This window comes from Hippopotamus amphibius, chromosome 2 (assembly GCF_030028045.1).
Source record: "Hippopotamus amphibius kiboko isolate mHipAmp2 chromosome 2, mHipAmp2.hap2, whole genome shotgun sequence".
Classification (NCBI taxonomy): domain Eukaryota; kingdom Metazoa; phylum Chordata; class Mammalia; order Artiodactyla; family Hippopotamidae; genus Hippopotamus; species Hippopotamus amphibius.
The window spans coordinates 37,811,212-37,830,166 of record NC_080187.1 but is presented as its reverse complement, the minus strand read 5'-3'; the positions used below and the strand labels follow the sequence as shown (position 1 = coordinate 37,830,166).

At 41.3% G+C, this 18,955-nt stretch overlaps 1 protein-coding gene and 1 non-coding gene across 2 annotated transcripts; one reads left to right on the top strand and one right to left on the bottom strand.

Annotated features, from left to right (window-relative positions):
• Nucleotides 1-5,954: 5,954 nt before the first annotated feature.
• On the bottom strand, nt 5,955-6,914 carry LOC130845447 (olfactory receptor 13C7). Its single transcript, XM_057722654.1, has one exon. The coding sequence runs from the start codon at nt 6,912-6,914 to the stop codon at nt 5,955-5,957; it is 960 nt and encodes a 319-aa protein (XP_057578637.1).
• Nucleotides 6,915-15,060: 8,146 nt separating this feature from the next.
• Nucleotides 15,061-15,164, top strand: LOC130847298 (U6 spliceosomal RNA). The gene has a single exon (XR_009052072.1). It is a non-coding gene; the product is annotated as a U6 spliceosomal RNA (small nuclear RNA).
• Nucleotides 15,165-18,955: the final 3,791 nt, after the last annotated feature.

The window sequence follows — 18,955 nt, the reverse complement described above, 5'->3', positions numbered from 1 at the left end:
AAATCAATGAGGTTAAGTAAAAATTCTGTAGATCTTAATTTGAATTGTACATATGCATTCTTTCACTGAAAAGGCTTAGAAACTATGACAAATTCAATAGCACTCCTAGCAGGCAGATTGTGGTTTCTAAATACCAAAGGAAACAAGAGCTCCTTAGAGAAAATGGTTGCTTCCAGGTCTGGAGAGGAACAGTACATGTTGAGCCTGGAACATCTTGACATAACCAGAAAGCAAAGAAACCATAAACATACTAGAGCCCTGTCAAAAGACAGATCTCAGGAGCCATGAACTCAACACTACCCTGAAACAAAAACCTCTCAAGTATCTAGATCTAACCATCAGTTTATAGGAAATATAGGGACAGATACTACAGGACTGTAATCACTATGGTAATGTGATATTGTGATTTATAAGAAATATACACTTGTTCATTCAGATGACCAAAATATTTTTATCATATATATTTGGTCTTCATCCATGATTCCTGGCTCACAGCTGCCAAACCCTGCACAGCTCTTAAAATCCTTGGAATTTCCTGAGTGATGAGAGCAATGGGAGCAACTTTCATCATAGTATTTGGTCTTTTATCCTCAGTTCCTGAAAAACACTTTAGAGCCATAAAGTGAAGGGGGTGTCTTGTTATTCACAACAAGCCCATTTCAACCACATCTGGGCTTATGTGACTTTTGGAAAGCACCTAAGATTAGATGGAGTTGGTTGCCAGGGGAACCAACCCTGAATAGAGAGCTGGAACTTTCAGTCTCACCCACTGATTTCCAGGAAGGGGAGAGGGGCTAGAGGTTGAATTAATCATTAATAGCCAGTGATTTAATCCATTATGTCTATGTAATGTGGCCTCCATAAAAACCCTAAAGGACATGGTTCAGAGAGCTTCCAGGCTGGTGAACGTGGAGATTTTTTTTTCTTCAGATCTTTATTGGAGTATACTAGCTTTACACCGTTGTGCCAGTTTCCGCTGTACAACAATTGAATCAGCTGCATTTATACATATGTCCCCATATCCCCTCCCACTTGAGCCTCCCTCCTACCCTCCCTATCCCACCCCTCTAGATCATCACCAATCATCAAGTTGATCTCCCTGTGTTATGCAGTTGCTTCCCACTGGTATCTGTTTTGCATTTGGTAGTGTATATATGTCAATGCTGCTCTCTCACTTTGTCCCAGCTTCCCCTTCCCCCACTGTGTCCTCAAGTCCGTTCTCTACATCTGTGTCTTTATTCTTGCTCTGCCACTGGGTTCATCAGTACCATTTTTTTTTGGATTCCATATATATGAGTTAGCAGACAGTATTTGTTCTTCTCTTTCTGACTTATTTCACTCTGTATGACAGACTCTAGGTCTATCCACCTCACTAGAAATAACTCAATTTCATTCCTTTTTATGGCTGAGTAATATTCCATTGCGTATATGTGCCACATCTTCTTTATCCATTCATCTGTTGATGGACATTGAGGTTGCTTCCATGTCCTGGCTATTGTAAATAGTGCTGCAATGAACATTGTGGTACATGTATCTTTTTGAATTATGGTTTTCTCAGGGTATATGCCCAGGAGTGGGGTTGCTGGGTCATATGATAGTTCTATTTTCAGTTTTTTAAGGAACCTCCATACTGTTCTCCATAGTGGCTGTGTCAATTTACATGCCCACCAACAGTGCAGGAGGGTTCTCTTTTCTACATGTGGAGATTTGGAAGAGTGGTGTGTTTGGGGCAGGCATGGAAGCTCCATGCCCTTTCCCCATACGTTGCTCTGTGCACCTCTCCACCTGGCTGTCCCTGAGTTATATCCTCTTATAATAAACCAGTGATTTAGTAAGTAAATGCTTTCTCTGAGGTCTGTGAACCTATCTAGTAAAGTAATCAAACCAAAGTAGGGGGTCATTGGAATTCTAATCTATAGCTGGTCAGTCAGAGGCACAGGTGACAACCTGGACTTGTAACTAAAGTCTGAAGGTTGGAGGGGGGAGCAGTCTTGTGGGACTGAGCCCTTAACCTGTGGAATTTGATGCTATCTCCTGGTAGATGGTGTCAGAATTGAATTAAATTGTAGGACATTCAGATGGTGTCTGAGCATTGCTTGGTGGGAGGTGGGGAACCCCTGCTCTACACTCACACATTGAAATTGGTACCAGAGCTCTTAGGTCAATACTACAGTTTCCCACAGTGGAAAACTCTTCCTTCCCCAAAAATGTAAATTAAAAAGGAGTGAGAGGGAGGGGGAAAAAAAGAAGAGAGAACTATAGAGTAAAAGCGACTAATTATAATATATAGTCTTATTTATATTCTGGTTCAAATAAACAAACTGAAATAAAGCATTTATAAGACATTTGGGAAAATATAAATACTGGATAATTGATAATATCAATGAATTACTGTTGAGTTTTAGGTATGATAATAGTGTCGTGGAACCTAAGTTCATGTGCCTGACACACAGGGAGGCCAAACAAACCGAGACGTTGGAATTTAGAGCTGAGAAAGGTTTATTAGTTGAAGAAGATGGGAGACCTAGACTCGTCTCAACTCCATCTTGCTGGCCGGGCAGGGTGCAAGGTTGCAGACATCCTGGCACCATCTTGTCACTCAATGTGTCATTAGTGATTGTGATTGATCTATGTGTTCCTGCAAAGCAAACTAGTAAATTATGGTCTTGTGATCACAACTTCTTTCTAGGAGAGAGTAAAAACAATGGTTGAGGCATTTTATTATTTACTTAGAGCTTTCATGATGGTTCAGAAGTCCCAGTTCTTAATTGACCCTTCTGGTGTCATCAGTTTTAAGTCCTCTTGGGGCCAGCTGGTTGAAGCTACAGGACATTATCTCGACAGTCTGGGGTCATAAATCAAGGCATTAGTTTAAGCTAACAATCATGGAAAAGATTATGTTGGGCTTGCTTTTCCTTTGTTTCCGCCTTTCCTCACTTCCCTAATTAGTAACTGTTTAAATCTGCTCTTTGGAACTCGCGGAAGGTCTATGAGACTAAAACTTTTTTATACAAACAGGAAACTGATGACACGGAAAAACTTTTTTGTACCCTGGAGGACCTTGCAGTGTCTTGCTTGGCTTCAATAGTAATTTATTTATATTTCCAAGAGTACTAATTTTTAGAGATAAATACTGAAATGTTTAAGGATGAAATGCTATGATCACCTAGGATTTGTTTCAAAATAATCCAGGAGAGGGAGAAATAGTCCACGGAGGTAGGGATGAACAAGACTGACCATGCACAGATCATTGTGGGATGGTCATTTTATTATCCTCTATTTTTCTATAGGTTTAGGTTTTCCCATAACATGAAAGAAAAAAGGACTTCTCCAAGTCTTAGCTTATGTATTGCAGCCTCTATTTCTGTTCTCATGGTCCTCTCTGTGCGTTTGATTTGTCATCTCTCTCTGCAGACCAGCTTTCTCTTTCTTGCAAGGCACGTGGCCACATCACACCTGGATTTATGTGGTCAAGAGCCCTATGCCAACTAATAAGGGTCTCTATATCCAAATTCCAAATTCCTTGGAGAGAAAATATGATTAGCCCAGTTTGGGTCAAGAGTCCAGCCAGCTGTGGCCAAAGGGGCATGACTGTCCTCTCATCAGGTGCTATAGGAGGATACTGCTGGCAGGGCTTTCTAGCTAGGATGCTGCAGGCTCCAGATACACCATGCTCAGAGTCCTTAGGGGGTCACTAAACAGAACATGTAGTGACCTAAGTCCCCAGGTGAATTGCCTTCAGCCATGAGTAGACTCGTCCACTTAATCCAGGATGCATGCAAATCCCATTGTTTTCTGTGTTTCATGGCAAGAAAAAGATTGGGAAACACTGAACTAGAGAGGTAGGCAGGGTGGGGTGGTAGAAAGAGTTCTGAGAAGTTATATACAATATAAAACAAACTTCAGGGTTACAAACATGATAAAGAGAATTTAACTGAGGTCTGGTTCCAAAGCTTCTGATACTGACACAACACTATACTGCCTCATCCAACTATTCTACATGACTTTTGCTAAATGTCACCAATGTCCAAGATTCTGAAAACAGAACATGTGTTACTTGAGCACTGGACTTTGCATGGTGTCACAGTTTGGTTTTTCCAGGAAGCAAACTCTGAGACAGAGATCGGGGTGCAAGAGATTTATTAGGGAGCGCTCTTGGGATCAATACTGGTGGAAGGGAGGAGGAGGGCAGAGGTCTGGGCAGAGGGGAAGTTGGGCTGTGATACAGTCTCAACAAAGGCCTCAGTCAACCCCATGGGGGACTCTGGTACTGGGGTGGCCCTTCAGAGTTGTCCCTAGTGGGGACAAGGCATTTATATCCCTTCACCAATCAGTCATTGGATATGGGCTGCTTTGGGGAAGGGAGCATGGCCTTGGGTGAGTCAGATCCCTTCAGCTACTGAGCCCTCTTATCTAATTCCCAAAATGACTGACAGCTGAAGGCTGTCTGCCAGCAGCTCTTTCAGCAACTGGAGGAACACCTCCTTCGGTCCTTTAGAAAGATACGGGTGGGAACTAGGCACAGTTCTCTAAGCCAAAACTAGTGAAATACAGTATGTTGGAAAGGAACTTTGCTCTGCAAGCATGTTTCATTTTTAAATCAACTCTTGATTTGTGAAGCTTAGAATTAATTCCGAGTTGCTGTCCTCCTCCCTGTAGTGAGCTACGAAGGGCGTAGGTGGGCTCTGTGCTCAATAGGGAGAGGCCCATCCATCCCCAGGGTGGGACAGATTATACTGGGCATGAAAGGGTGAAACAGGAGCACGCCCTGTGCTCCCACAGCCGAGAGACTGTTGAAGGAGCCACGTGGGCAGTGCCCGTGTCTGAGTTTCTGCCCAGGATGGCAGGAGAGAGCTGCGGGGCCCAAGAGAGTGGCTGGGCACGTCTCAGGCAAGAGGAGCCCGGGACACCAAGCAAGGCAGGCTGAGAGCTTTTGTTTTCATTAGAAAGTTTTGATCCTCAGGAAAAAAACGTGACATCTGATTGCCTCGAGGAAAAAGAGGCAGTTTCTCTCCCTTACAATGTCTTCGCCCCCTTTTATGTCACTGCCGACGGAGATCCTCACACATTTTACCTCTGACCTCTTGTCAGGTACACGTGAACTGGCTCCGCCTTTCAGTTTCACCACCCCAGTTCTCCTCAGGCGGCCACCTCGCTCTGTCTTCTGCCAGTCACGTCTCGCCATCCTGACTCCAGCTTCCCTCAGATTGCTGTGGTGCCCCTGCCCTGCTCTCCCCACGGATCCCTCCTTTAACTCTCCGGACTCTAGGACCAGACTGCGCACTTAAGACTTACTGAGGGCAGGAAAACAAAGCTGAAGACCAGACACCAGGCTAGGACCGTCCACACACGTGTTACAGGATCCACCTTACCTGCCTTCCGAGGAGATACCCTGCGTGGACTCTACACGCTCCCAACTCCTCTGAGTCTCAGCGAAAGGAAGAAGGCCAGCTTCGTTCCCACCTCCGGTCTCAGCCTTGCTTCCAAGGAAAAGAAAATTTGAAGATGTGCTATGTCCTCCACCGTGCGGACTATTTTTCGCACTGCTATGCCATGAAGTGTTACACCACACTGTCTCCGGTGCCTCCTTTTCGAGCAGGATTTTGAGTCTCTGTGTACCAGCAAGGAGGACTAAGCTGTTTTTCTCAAAGCGAAGGAGCAGCCTGCTCACCAAGGTGAATTCAGACTTGTCCAGCAGAGAAGCAGACACGTCATTAATTGTTCTCTCAGCAGCATTGCACTTCCATCCCCTCACGTCACCCTCCCGTTAGGTTTTAGGTTTCATTGTTTTTAAAAATTAGGTCCGGTAACAGCTAAAATTCTCCATTATAGGTGTTCAGTTTTCTGGTAATCACTCTTTACGTGTATCTTCTTTGGGAGGCACGTTATCCTGAGATTCATGGGTGAAAGCAGCCAAGAGGCACAAAGCTCCAGGGACCTCTGTCCCTCAGACATCACTGGGTGAAGTGTTTCTGACTCACCAGGCTCCTCACGGCCGCCTGCACGTCCTTGTTCCTCAGGCTGTAGATGATGGGGTTGAGCATGGGGGTCACCACCCCATAGAAGAGGGAGGTGAGCTTGTCTGCAAGGTCCTGTTTGCCTGCCCCCCGGGGGTCCTTGGATTTGGGCTTCCCGTACATGAACAGGATGGTCCCGTAGAAGATGACCACCACTGTGAGGTGGGCAGAGCAGGTGGAGAAGGCCTTTTTCCTCCCCTCAGCTGAGGGGATCCTCAAGATGGTGGTGAGGATGAAGATGTAGGAGACAAAAATGAACAGAACTGGGACCCCCAGGAAGACCACATTAGTCACCCCCATGCTGACCACATTGATGGAGATGTCAGTACAGGCCAGCTTAAGGATAGCCAGGATCTCACAGGTGAAGTGGTTGATGACGTTGTCCCCACAGAAGGGTAGCCTCATTGCAAGGGATGTTTGAACCATGGAGGCAGCACTTCCAGCTGCCCAGGAGCCAGCAGCCATGGGCACGTAGGCAGCCTTGTCCATGACCACAGGGTACCTCAAGGGGTTGCAGATGGCCACATAGCGATCAAACGCCATCATGCCCAGAAGCACACACTCCGTGGCCCCCATGGCAAAGGAGAGGAACATCTGCAAGGCACAGGCTGGGAACGGGATGGTTTTCCTGGGGGTCAGGAAGCTGTCAAGGATGAGGGGGACGGAGGAGGTTGTGTAGCAGATGTCCAGGAAGGAGAGGTTCCCCAGGAAGAAGTACATGGGCGTATGCAGGTGAGAGTCAAGGATGGTCACCAGGATGAGGACCCCATTGCCCAGCAGGACCATCAGGTACATGAGCAGGACGAGCACAAAGAACATTTTCTCCAGCCTTGGGTGGGCAGAGAGGCCCAGGAGGATGAACTCTGTCACAGAGGCTGTCTGGTTGGCATTTTCCATGGTATGTCTTGTCTTTCAACTGAATAAAATACTCAACTATCCAAACTCAACATCCTTTGTCTCATGTAGGTCCAGGGCATCTGGTCTGGAGTTCCAGTCTGGCGGAGTGATTAGAAAACAGTTCTGAAAGTCCACAGTCTCTATTTGTTTCCAAGGAAAAGGAGCGATAAAATCAGAAATTATTTTGGGGTCAGAGAATATCAAGTTTACAATGTTTAAAATGATGATTCTGATTATTTAATGCATTTGATCAGAGACAAGATACACAACACCTTCATTTTATTGGTTCTATGTCCTATATGGCAATTCATCTCATTAAACTTTGGCTAGAAGAGTGACTTTGTTCGCTCCGTGTTCTCACACTTTGTGCTAGATACTAGGGAAATCATTAGTTGTGAATACTCACTCTGTTTCTCCAGATCATATTCACAGAAAACGTACTCCTATTGTTCTCAAGATCTCTATTCTCGTGAGCAATGCTAGATCCAGGGCTTTCCATTTATCTTTCTATTCAGCCACCTGTCTTGTCCGTTTATTCATCCATCCATCCATCCATCCATCCATCCATCCATCCATCCAACTAAACACTTGCTGATCACCCAGTATATGGGTGTGAGAATTCCTATGAGGAAGAGGGGTGTCCCATGGCCCAGGCTTAAGTGGGCTCACAACCTATCAGGGAAGGGAAGCAGAAGGATTCAAGAGAGGCCAGAACGTCTAAAAGGGCATTCGGTGTTTTGGTGGAACAGGGGCCATGAAATGCTTCTTAAGTGATGTAGAATCTAGCTCGACTTTTAAGGACAAAAGGACACTGGACGTGGAGAGATACCTTGGGGAGGTCAAGGTAATTTTGTGATCTGAAAATGCTGATATGTTCCTAATAGTTTGAATCTGATATTTCGTGAAGATAGACAGAGGACTGTCTCTAAAAATCCACAGAGAGTCATAGCTTCTGGAAATCTAGTTCTCTTGGATAACAAAAGCAGTGCTTTTTTCTTTTTCTTTTTTTTTTTTCAGTCTTGAATATATTTGACATAGAACATGTAAATTTAAGGTGTACAATGTGTTATTATAATATTGCTGTCTATATTCATTATACTGTGCATTAGGTCACTGGGTTATTTACTACTTGTCACAAGTTTGTACCCTTAAACAATGCCTATTTTATGTTATGTTATGCTGTTGTTTTTTTGTTGTCATTCCCTCTTGGTGAATGTCCACAGAGGAATGAATGGACATTAATAGTCCTTAAACCTTTTGGCTAAGCTTCTAGGTATGTCACACAGACTTATATCCTGACACTGATTATACTCCCCAAGTAATCTAGTCCAACTCTAAGTCATCTAGTCTCCCATTGTAGATCTGTTTCTGCACCACAGTCATGCACGGCTTTTCAGTTTCATCTTGATTCCCTCTAATGATGAGGAGCCCACCACATTCCCAAACAACCTACTTCCATATACGCAGAGCTCTAGAGTATTATAAAATTCTTTTTCGTAGTGAGCTAAGCAGGCAGTTTTCTAAGTTTTTCTTGTTCATATAATGGTGGTTGGCTTCCTTCAAGAATTGCATTGAATTTGTGCAAATACATCAGGTCTGTAAGCACAGAGATTTGGGCTGCATCTTAACCTGCTGTGTAGACTTCAGTACTTCTTCCCTCTCTTACGACCTCAGGTTACCCTATTCTGTGTTGGGGTTGGAAGAGATCAATGATATTCAAACTCTTTAAGAAAGAGAACTTTTGTTTTCTTAAGTTCAGAACCCCCATCCCACCCCAGTATAAAGCAGAGCTGCTCTTGTTGAAGTGGGCAAGGAGTGCTCAGAAAGTCCGGGCTGCTCATCCCATGAGGCCCCCCAGAGGCCAGGCCACAGGGATATGCAGCTCCTGGACACTCCATTTTCATTGTAGGCAATATAAATGGCACCTCTGGAGCATAACAACAGGACAACTGCAGCCATTTCCATGGCTACAGTGTGAATGATGTTCCCTGGAGCTGTACAAGAAGGGGCTCTGAAATTGTAGGACCATCTCATCCTGAGGTGTCTCTGAAGTTAGAGGAATCCATGAAATGAGACAAAGTTTCATAGGCTTCTTGCCATCTAGGTTTTTCTGACCAATGAGTTCTGCACGGCCCTCCATCTTCGAAATTGTTTGATTTCTCATTTCTCAAACCTCAACCCCTTTGAAAAATCAGTTCAGAAGCTGGAAATGGCCCTGCGCTAATAAAGATTGGGGATTAGTCTTATAAGAACTCTCACTTACCTTTTTCAGGAACCTACTGAGGAGGGGTTCCTATGGCCTAGGATCAGTACATAGGCCAGAAATATCAACACTGAAAAGCCCAGGCTGAGATGTCCACCTCTGATTTGAAGAAGGGGTGAAAGCCAGTTCCTCCCATTCTGTCTTAGTTCTGTGTAGAAGGCAATTTGAAATCAGTACTGCAGATGGGACTGTTGTGTTCCCTGAAGTGATTAAAAGTTTGGAAATGGAATCATACAAAGTCAGGAAACTTTTTATACTTTTGGGAAAATGTCCCCAAGATCCAATTATGCTGAAAGCACTCCAGAAAAACTTCTTTTTCTCCTTCCTTTTTTCCTGCTGTAATTTTCCACTCTTAGGCCACTGGAGGCCATCGGGGAAGCATTTCCATGTGCTGCTTGAATTTCTACAAACTTCAAAATGCTTAAACTTCTTTAAAAGAGCAATTGGGGAGATAAAAATTATTTATGAACACTCTGTGTTCATGGCATTGTGGAACAAGCAACATGGACACAATGTTTCTAAACCAAGTGCTCAAGGTCATGATTTAGACACTTGGGGGAACTTCCACCCAGAGCCATGAGGAGACTTCAAGGAGGAGAGAATTTCTGGCCAGGGACAATGAGGTAGAATTTACACATGAAGAGACAGGCAAAGGATGGGGAAATGGGGAATACCATCTTGGGGATAGAGGTTGGCACAGGTCTTGGGCTTGAGTATTCCTTCCACAGCCTCAATAAGTCATTTGTTTGAAAAGTATCATGGAACAGGAAGTATAGAACAAAGTCCAGGGAAGACATCCTAAGTTTGTGGAATCTGGAATGTGGTAGCAGCCTTTCAGATGACCCCCAGTAATTCCTTCCTGCTGGAATTCATGGCCTTATATAATCCCCTCCCCTTTAGTAACTGCCTCTCAGCAAAAGAATATACTCTTTTGGTAGTTTTGATGACGAAAACTGCCACATTGGAGAGTCCCTTTGGCAAAGAATTGAGAGAGGTCTCAGTGAAGAACTGAGGCCCTTAGATCAATTGCCCTCAAGGCATTGATTCCTGGCAATAACAATGTAAGTGAGCTTGGAGTTTAACCCTTCCCCAGTCAAACCATCAGATGAGATCCCAGCCCTAGCCAACATTTTGATTACAGTCCTGTGAAACACCCTGAAGCAGGGGACCGAACTAATCTGTGCTCAGATTCTTGGCCCACAGAAACTGTGAAACAATACATGTGTGTTCTTCTAAGCTGCTATGTTTTGGAGTAGTTAAGTTTTGGAATAATAGATGACTAATAAAAGCAGCATGGTTATAAGCTGTGAGGAAGAAGCTAGGGAAAGGAAGAGGTGAAAAAAGTGGTCTACTTCCCCAAAAGTCTTTCCTATTGCCAGAGAATATTAGTGATCAGAAGGTTTTTCCTCATTCTGGACCAAAGCCTGCCTGTCTCCCTGCAGTGCTACCCTAGGTCTTCACTTGGCTCTTGAGGGCCACACGGGACATGATTACTTCCTCTTTTGCATATTAGCTTCAAAGATAGGAAGATAATAAGTCATTACAGATATGCTCAGTTACACTGAAGATGTGAGCTTGAACTAAGCACAACCATTTACAATAACTCAACGAATAATTAACAGTAATTAAACAGTGCCTCAATAAATATATAATAAAATCGCGACCAAAAGCTATTCTATCAAGTCAGACTCTGCCATCAGTCCAAGTGTCACAGGGAATCTCAGACCCTCAGATGATCTGCTTGTAAGAGGAGCTTTCCACTATTATTTATAGGAAAGAAATAGTAACACGTACAAGAACAAGTCCCTGATAGAAAATACCTTCCTTCTGTAATGAAGCTGCTAGAAAGTTCACTAGACAAATTTGTGGCTTGCCAAGAGAAGTCACTATCAAAAGTCTGTATATTTCAACAGACAGACAGATAGTAGTCCACTTTTTTGGATAAAATTTTCTCACAGTGAATGCACAAGTCTTAAGTATATCATCCAATGAGTTTTGACAGATGTACACACTCATGTAATCAAATCCTATCAAATTATAGAATATTTGCAACACAACAAAAAGTTTTCTCATACTTCTTACCTGTCAATCCTCATTATTATTATTAGAAATCCTCTAATATTTTTCACCCTTGTTTAAGTATTACTCTTCCAGAAACATTATATAAATAGAATCATGTGCAAGTCTTTATTCAGAATAATGTTCTTGAAATCTTTCATGTTGTTACATGGTTTTGTCATTTGTTTCTTTTTATTACTGAGTAGTATTCCATTATATGAACATCCTAGTTTTATACTTTCTCCTTCTTGATGGACATCTGGCTATTTCTAGTTTTGGCCATTATGAGTAAAGCCATTATTAACATTCTGATACAAGTCTTTTTATAGATGTATATTTCAACTTTTCTTGGCGAAATACCTGAGAATGGGATTGCTGGGTCATAGCACAGGTTTATGCTTAGTTTTCTAAGAAATGGACAGGTCTTTTGCCAAAGCATGTGTACCATTCTACACTTTTATCAAAACACAAGAGTTTTTGTATCACCTTCTTGCCAATGTTTGGTGTTGTCAGTCTAAAATTTTAGCCACTCTAGTGAGGTGTAGTGGTATCTCATTGTGGTTTTCACCTGCCTCATTTTCCTGATAACTAATGATATTGAGTACTTTTTCATGTGATCGTTGGTTATTCCTGTATCTTTCTTTGTGAATTATCCATTCGAATATTTTGCACATTATTATACTTTTCTGTTGTTTTTTAAAAATATTGAGTTGTAGGAAGTTCTTATGTATTTTAGATACAAGTCCTTTGTCAGATATGTGTTCTGTGAATATTCTACTGGTCGGTGATTTGCATATTCATTTTCTTAGTAGTGTCTTCTGCTGAGCAGATGTTTTAAATTCTGATGAACTCTATTATTTTTTAAACTTTTTGGTTATTACTTTCCATATCCTCTCTAAGAAAATTTTGCCTACACCCCAATCACAAAGATGTTTTTCTATGTTTTATTATAAAAGCTTTTGATTTTTTTTGTCTAATTTTTCTACCAATTACTGAGAAAAAGATATAAAATCTCCAGTTCTGACTGTGGCTCTATCTCTCCCTTTAAATATGTCTGTTTTTCATTCATATTATTTAGAGGCTTGGTTACTAAGTGAATACACATTCATGATTTTATGTCTTCCTGATTATCTGACACCTTTTCCTTGTGAAATGTGCCTCTTTATCCTGGTAACACTCTTTGTCTTCAAATCTACTTTATCTGATACTAATATAACTCTCCAGCTCTTTGCTTGATATATTTTTCCATCTTTCTACCTTCTACCTATGTGTCTTTTTTTTTTTAATTGGGGTATAGTTGCTTTACAATGTTGTGTTAGTTTCTGCTGTACAGTGAAGTGAATCAGCTAGACGTATACATACATATCCTCTTGGATTTCCTTCCCATTTAGGTCACCACAGACCACTGAGTAGAGTTCCCTGTACTATACAGCAGGTTCTCATTATTTATCTATTTTATACATAGCAGTGTATATATGTCAATCCCAATCTCCCAATTCATTCCACCCCATCTTTCTCCCCTTGGTGTCCGTACGTTTGTTCTCTATGTCTGTGTCTCTATTTCTGCTTTGCAAATAGGATCATCTGTACCATTTTCCTAGATTTCGCATATATGCATTAATATACTATTTATTTATTTATTTATTTATTTATTTATTTATTGGCTGCCTTGGGTCTTCATTGCTGCTGTGCTGGCTTTCTCTAGCTGTGGAGAGCGGGGGCTACTCTTCATTGCAGTGCACGGGTTTCTCACTTCAGTGGCTTCTCTTCACAGAACACAGGCCCTAGGCGTGTGGGCTTCAGTAGTTGTGGCTCGTGGGCTCTAGAGCACAGGTTCAGTAGTTGTGGCGCACGAGCTGAGTTGTTCTATGGCATGTGGAACCTTCCTGGACCAGGGCTCAAACCCATGTCCCCTGCATTGGCAGGCGGATTCCTAACCACTGAGCAACCAGGGAAGCCCAATATATGATATTTGTTTTCCTCTTTCTGACTTACTTTACTTTGTATGACAGTCTCTAGGTCCAACCACATCTCTATAAATGACCCAATTTCGTTCCTTTTTATGGCATCAAAAATCTACAAACAATAAGTGCTAGAGAGAGTGTGGAGAAAAGGGAACCCTCTTGCACTGTTGGTGGTAATGTAGATTGACACAGCCACTATGGAGAAAGTATGGAGCTTCCTTAAAAAACTAAAAATAGAACTACCATATGACCCAGCAATCCCACTACTGCACATATACCCTGAGAAAAGTATAATTCAAAAGGACATGTGCACCCTAGTGTTCGTTGCAGCACTATTTATAATAGCCAGGACATGGAAGCAACCTAAATGTCCATCAATAGATGAATGGATAAAGAAGATGTGGTACATATATACAATGGAATATTATTTACCATATAAAGGAGGGAAATTGTGTCTTTATTTTTTAAATGCTTCTTTTAGACAGAATATAGTTGAGACTTGCTTTTTTACCCAGTCTGATAGTCTCTGTATTTTAATTAGTAAGTTTAATCCATTTTTATTTAATATAATCATTGAATAGTTGAGTTTAAGTTTACTATTTTGTTGTTGTTTTCTGTTTATTGCATCTATTTTTTGTTCATCTGTTCCTATTTTCCTCCAGTCTCTTGGGTTAATTGAATAGTTCTCAGAACTAATTCCATTTTAGTTTATGTATTGGCTTTTTAGCTATAGCTCTTTGCCTTATTTTTCTAGTGGTTGCTCTAGGAATTACTTTTAGTAATCTCAAAATTCTTGCTCAAACAAGGATGCATTTGACATACATACAGTATACATACATACATCATATGTCAATTAGGCAAACAAATGAGTGACTCAACCCCAGTGCCAGACTAGTACTACCAGAATATTCTGGGTACTTGCTAATCAATGAGTGGTCTAACACCAGCAACATCACTTGAGATCTTGTTAGAACTGCAGAATCTCCAGTCCCATTCCAGATTTAGTGAACCATCTGCATTTTGACAAAATTCTCAGATGATTTATATGCATGTTAAAGTTTGAGAAGTACTGTCTTCAATAATTGCCATTCTAGAATTATACAGAGCAAATTTTAGACACATCAGAACCCCAGTTTTGCAATGTCCACCACTTCTTGGAATTCACCACACCATGCTCTTCTTGGGTCAACTTGGGTAGTTTTGTTTGCTCCTCAAATTGTGAGCACTAGTTCTGAACTTGCAACAGTCCCACAACCACCTCTGTTGTACTATTAGTTTGTACAAATGCTTGGCTTCCTTCATAATTCTGAAACCTGATACTCACACCTAGCCCCCTCAAAGGGGAAAATGCACAATGCCTTTTCTCCATGCAATGCCACATTCTTGTGTGTGTGTGTGTGTGTGTGTGTGTGTGTGTGTGTGTGTGTGTGTGTTAGAGAGAGAGAGAGAGAGAGAGAGAGAGAGAGAGAAATGCTGTCTTCTTTCTACCTCCACAGCTGTGTTGTTCTTCGAATGGAATAACTTCTGGACTGAAATGGTGGCTCTCCTAAAAATCAGACAACATGTTCCTAAAGCTCTGCAATATTATCCTACTGTTAAAAACATAGTGGTCATTGTTTGGGTTTCCTAGGTAATAGATTCTAAGGGATTCAGCATATGAATTTTGGTGGGACACAAAAATTCAGTTCATAGTAGCCCTCAAGGTGTAAAAGCAGCCCTATCTCTTCCTTGTGGGCAGGATCAGTTATATGCCACTAGGATAGTGACTCCTTTCCTTGCCTACTGGTCTCTTGATGTAAGAAGTCCAGCATGCCTGGCGGATAGCCATAGTTTAAAGTTAATAGTTAGAATAGAAAGTCCAGTGCTCATTTTGGCAGTACATATACAAAAATTGGAACTATACAGAGATTACCATGGCCCCTGTGTGAGGATGACACACAGATTTGTGAAGCATTCCATACTTTTAAGACGAAAAAAAAGGAAGTCCAGAATTTAGTCCTTATATTTATGGTCAGTTGACTTTCAACAGAGGTACCAAGGCAATCCAATGGGGGAAAAGATATTCTTTTCAAGAAAAGGTGCTGAAAAGATTGGATATTCATATGTAAAAAATGAATGAGCTCCTTGCCTCACATCATATAAAAAATTAACTCAAAATGGATCACAGACCTAAATGTAAAACCTAAAATCACACAACTTCTAGAGGAAAACATAGGAGAAAATATTTATGACCTTGGGTTAAGTAAAGATTTCTTAAATAAGACATCAAATTTTAAAATATGATGAATTGTACTGCAAAATTTAAAATTTTTTTCTCAAGTGATACCATAAAAAATGAAAAGACAAATAAAAAGGACTGAAATTACTTGCAAATTATATATATGATAGTGGTCTTGTATCCAGGCTACATAAAAGAACTCTTACATGTGACTCCATAATAAAAAGACAAACACCCCAATTAAAATATCTTCACCAAAATGTATGTCAATGGCTAAAAAGCACATGAAAAGATGCTCAATATGAGTAGCAATCAGGGAAATGCAAATTAAAACTACAATGACATTCTATTGCACATCCACTAGAAGAGCTACATGGAAGAGACTAATAACACCAAGTGTTGGCGAGGCTGTGGAGACACTGGAACTGTCATACACTGCTTCTGGGAATTTAAAATGATACAAGCACTTTGGAAAACCAGTTTAGCAGTTTCTTAAACACATCTGTATCATGTGACCCACCAATTCCACACAAAGTTGTGTATATAAATGTTACATAGCAGCATTATTCATAATAACCCCAAACTGGGAACAATCCAAATGTCCATCAGTGGATGAATAGATAAACACGATGTGGTACAACCAGGTAATGGAATACTATTCTATAATAAAAAGAAGCAAACCAGTGATACATTTTACAAATGGATGAGCCTCAAAAACATGCTAAGTGAAAAATGCCAGACACAAAAGATTGTACATTCTATAGTTCCATTCATCTGAAATTTCTAGAAAAGACAAGTCTTTCTAGGAATAAGTAGATTAGTAGTTACCTGGGGCTGGAGTTAGGGATTGACTGCAAATGGGCATGAGAGAACTTTTTAATGTGATGTAAATGTTCTAAAATTGGTTTGTAGTGATAATGGTATAAATGTGTATAGATTTATCATAAATCATTGAACTATACATTACAATGAGTGAATTTTATGATATGTCAGTTATACCTCATTAAATTGCTAAAAATGTTAATGAGACTTTCTCTGTCCCCTGGTGGAAGCAACTTTCCTCTGGGAACTAGGGCCCTTAGACCTGAAAAGCCTAGAGTTGCAGAGATGGAAAGCAAAAATTCCCCAAGTAGGTCACTGGAAATGCTGTAACCAGGGCTACTCTTGCTACCACCCTTGATTCCTGGACCATGTATTTTGCCTATTGGAGACACAGCACCATAAAATGGTCATTGATTTCGGGTACATACTGCATTCTGCAGGATGGTTCCCCATTCTTGCAGAGTATATCTCCAAGTAGTGCCTTAGCTTTCAAAAGGCCATTACCATTACCTCTCTTGGGCCAGCTACTTCTGGACGGTGCAAGATATGGAAGGATCAGTGGAACCCATAATCATGATCCCACAGGAACATCTACTTTGGTAAATGAACCCCTTGGTCTGATAGATATTATGCAGGATTCCACGTCATTAAATCAAACCCTCTATGAACTTTCAGATAGTGATGTTTGCTAATGCCCTACAGAGAGGAAAGATGACCTATACTCAGAAAAGATGTTAATTTTAGTCAAGGTGAATCACTGGTCCTTTCAGCTGAAAATGGTCTAATGCAATCAACTCACCAGCAAGTGGCTGATTAGTCTCTTCAAATGAAGGTTGGTCTCTGTTGCCACCAGTTTGAATAATCAGCTGCTGAGGTAGCTAGTTCAGCCTTTGTAAGTGAGAGGCCCTGATGTTTATTTCATAGATAGCCTTCTGTGATCATGGCTAATCAGTTCATTGTACCAATAATAGAGGTTGGAGGACATCAACTCCCTGAATCATTTTATTGGTTGTTGAACCTAGTGGGGAAGATGAAGGCTTTGAAGAATCTCCTAGAACATAGACTGCTAAAGAGGTGAGGGGTACCAGACTCAACGTGGAATAATGAAATACTGCTGTAAGAGCGTTGCTGTGTTCTCTTCAAGGGACCGTCCCATAGAGAAAGGAACCACAGATTCAGGGAAGTTCACAGGTGGGGGTCACTGAGATATTCTGTGTTCCCTCTTCATTGTGTGGATGAATATACCTGAGATTCTTCAAGAACAGAGGACACACTCATGATCACCCAGCTCTACATGGGAGGGCAAGGATTTGAACCTAGACCTCCTGTATTACATCAATCCCTAGACATGTTCCAAATTTACAAGTGATAGAATCCACAGATGGCAAAGCCACTGTAGCAGGAAGGGATAATTGATTACAAGAAACACTAAATGTTGAGTTCAGAACAGTTGTTTCAAAACTGATGTCTGTAAGACTTCTGCTGTGCACGATAGCCTGATACTTGGCACATGGCACATGAAAGAGCATATATATTTTATTCAAGTTAGTAATCATATTAGATGTGTCTTTTGTCCCCCTCAAAGAAAGTAACCATCTAGATTAATGAAAAATAGAATCTAGTATAAGGATGCAGGGGTGTCCTTTGTAGGCAAAATTGCAATAATGTGGCCAGATCTAGGGAAAAAAAGGAAACCAAGAGCTGAGATTATCTGAAGATGACTTCCTCTCCTATATTTGCTCTTTAGCTGTTCTTTCTTTTCTTTTTGCAGGCTTGGTTTCTCTTTAACACTCTCTGCCAAAATAAACTTTATTCCCCATAACAATATATATATAATATTAACTATATATTATAATATACATTAGCTCATTATGTACAGTTAGTTCCCCAGGACACATGGTCGAACACAATTACCCTGTAGCTCCCACGTTTGCATGCTATGGGTCCAGTGAGTCTCTGGGCATTAACGACAGTCCCCAAAACCTGACAGAAAATTCGGTTGGTCTAGATAGGGTCAGTGTCATACACCAGGGGTCCCCAACCCCCGGGCCACGTACTAGTACCAGTCTGTGGCCTGTTAGGAACTGGGCCACACAGCAGGAGGCGAGTGGAGGGTGAGTGAGCGAAGCTGCATCTGGGTTTACAGCTGCTCACCATCGCTCGGATTACTACCTGAGCTCTGCCTCCTGTCAGCATTATGGTGAGTTGTATAATTATTTCATTATCTGTTACAGTGTAATAATAATAGAAGTAAAGTGCACAATAAATGTAATGCACTTGAATCATCCTGAAACCCCAGTCAGTGGAATAATTATCTTCCACGAAACCAGTCCCTGGTGCCAAAAGGCTGGGGATCGTCGTCATACACCACAAACATGAGTCCCTCACCCCCGTGGATAAGGAAGAGGGATGACTGGGGAAAATGCCCAGAGAAATGAGGTTGTAGGCTCATAAGCTAGAAAGCTAACCAAAAAGGTGCTGCAATAATAAATCAGAATTGATTCAGTTAAGTGTGATATTGGACTCTATCTTTAAGTGTCATAAAACTTCCTCAGAGCAGTTAATTTAGCATATTTCATTAATAATTAAAATGTTCATTTATTAATTGAGAGGTTATTCTTTGCTAGCCACGGTGCATTTTTTAATATATATGCATGCCTGATTTTATTTATTTATTTATTTATTTAATTGGCTGTGTTGGGTCTTTTTTTTTTTT

Excerpts from the sequence above, each read along its gene's own strand:
- LOC130845447 (XM_057722654.1), bottom strand. The coding sequence starts at position 6,914 with ATGGAAAATGCCAACCAGACAGCCTCTGTGACAGAGTTCATCCTCCTG.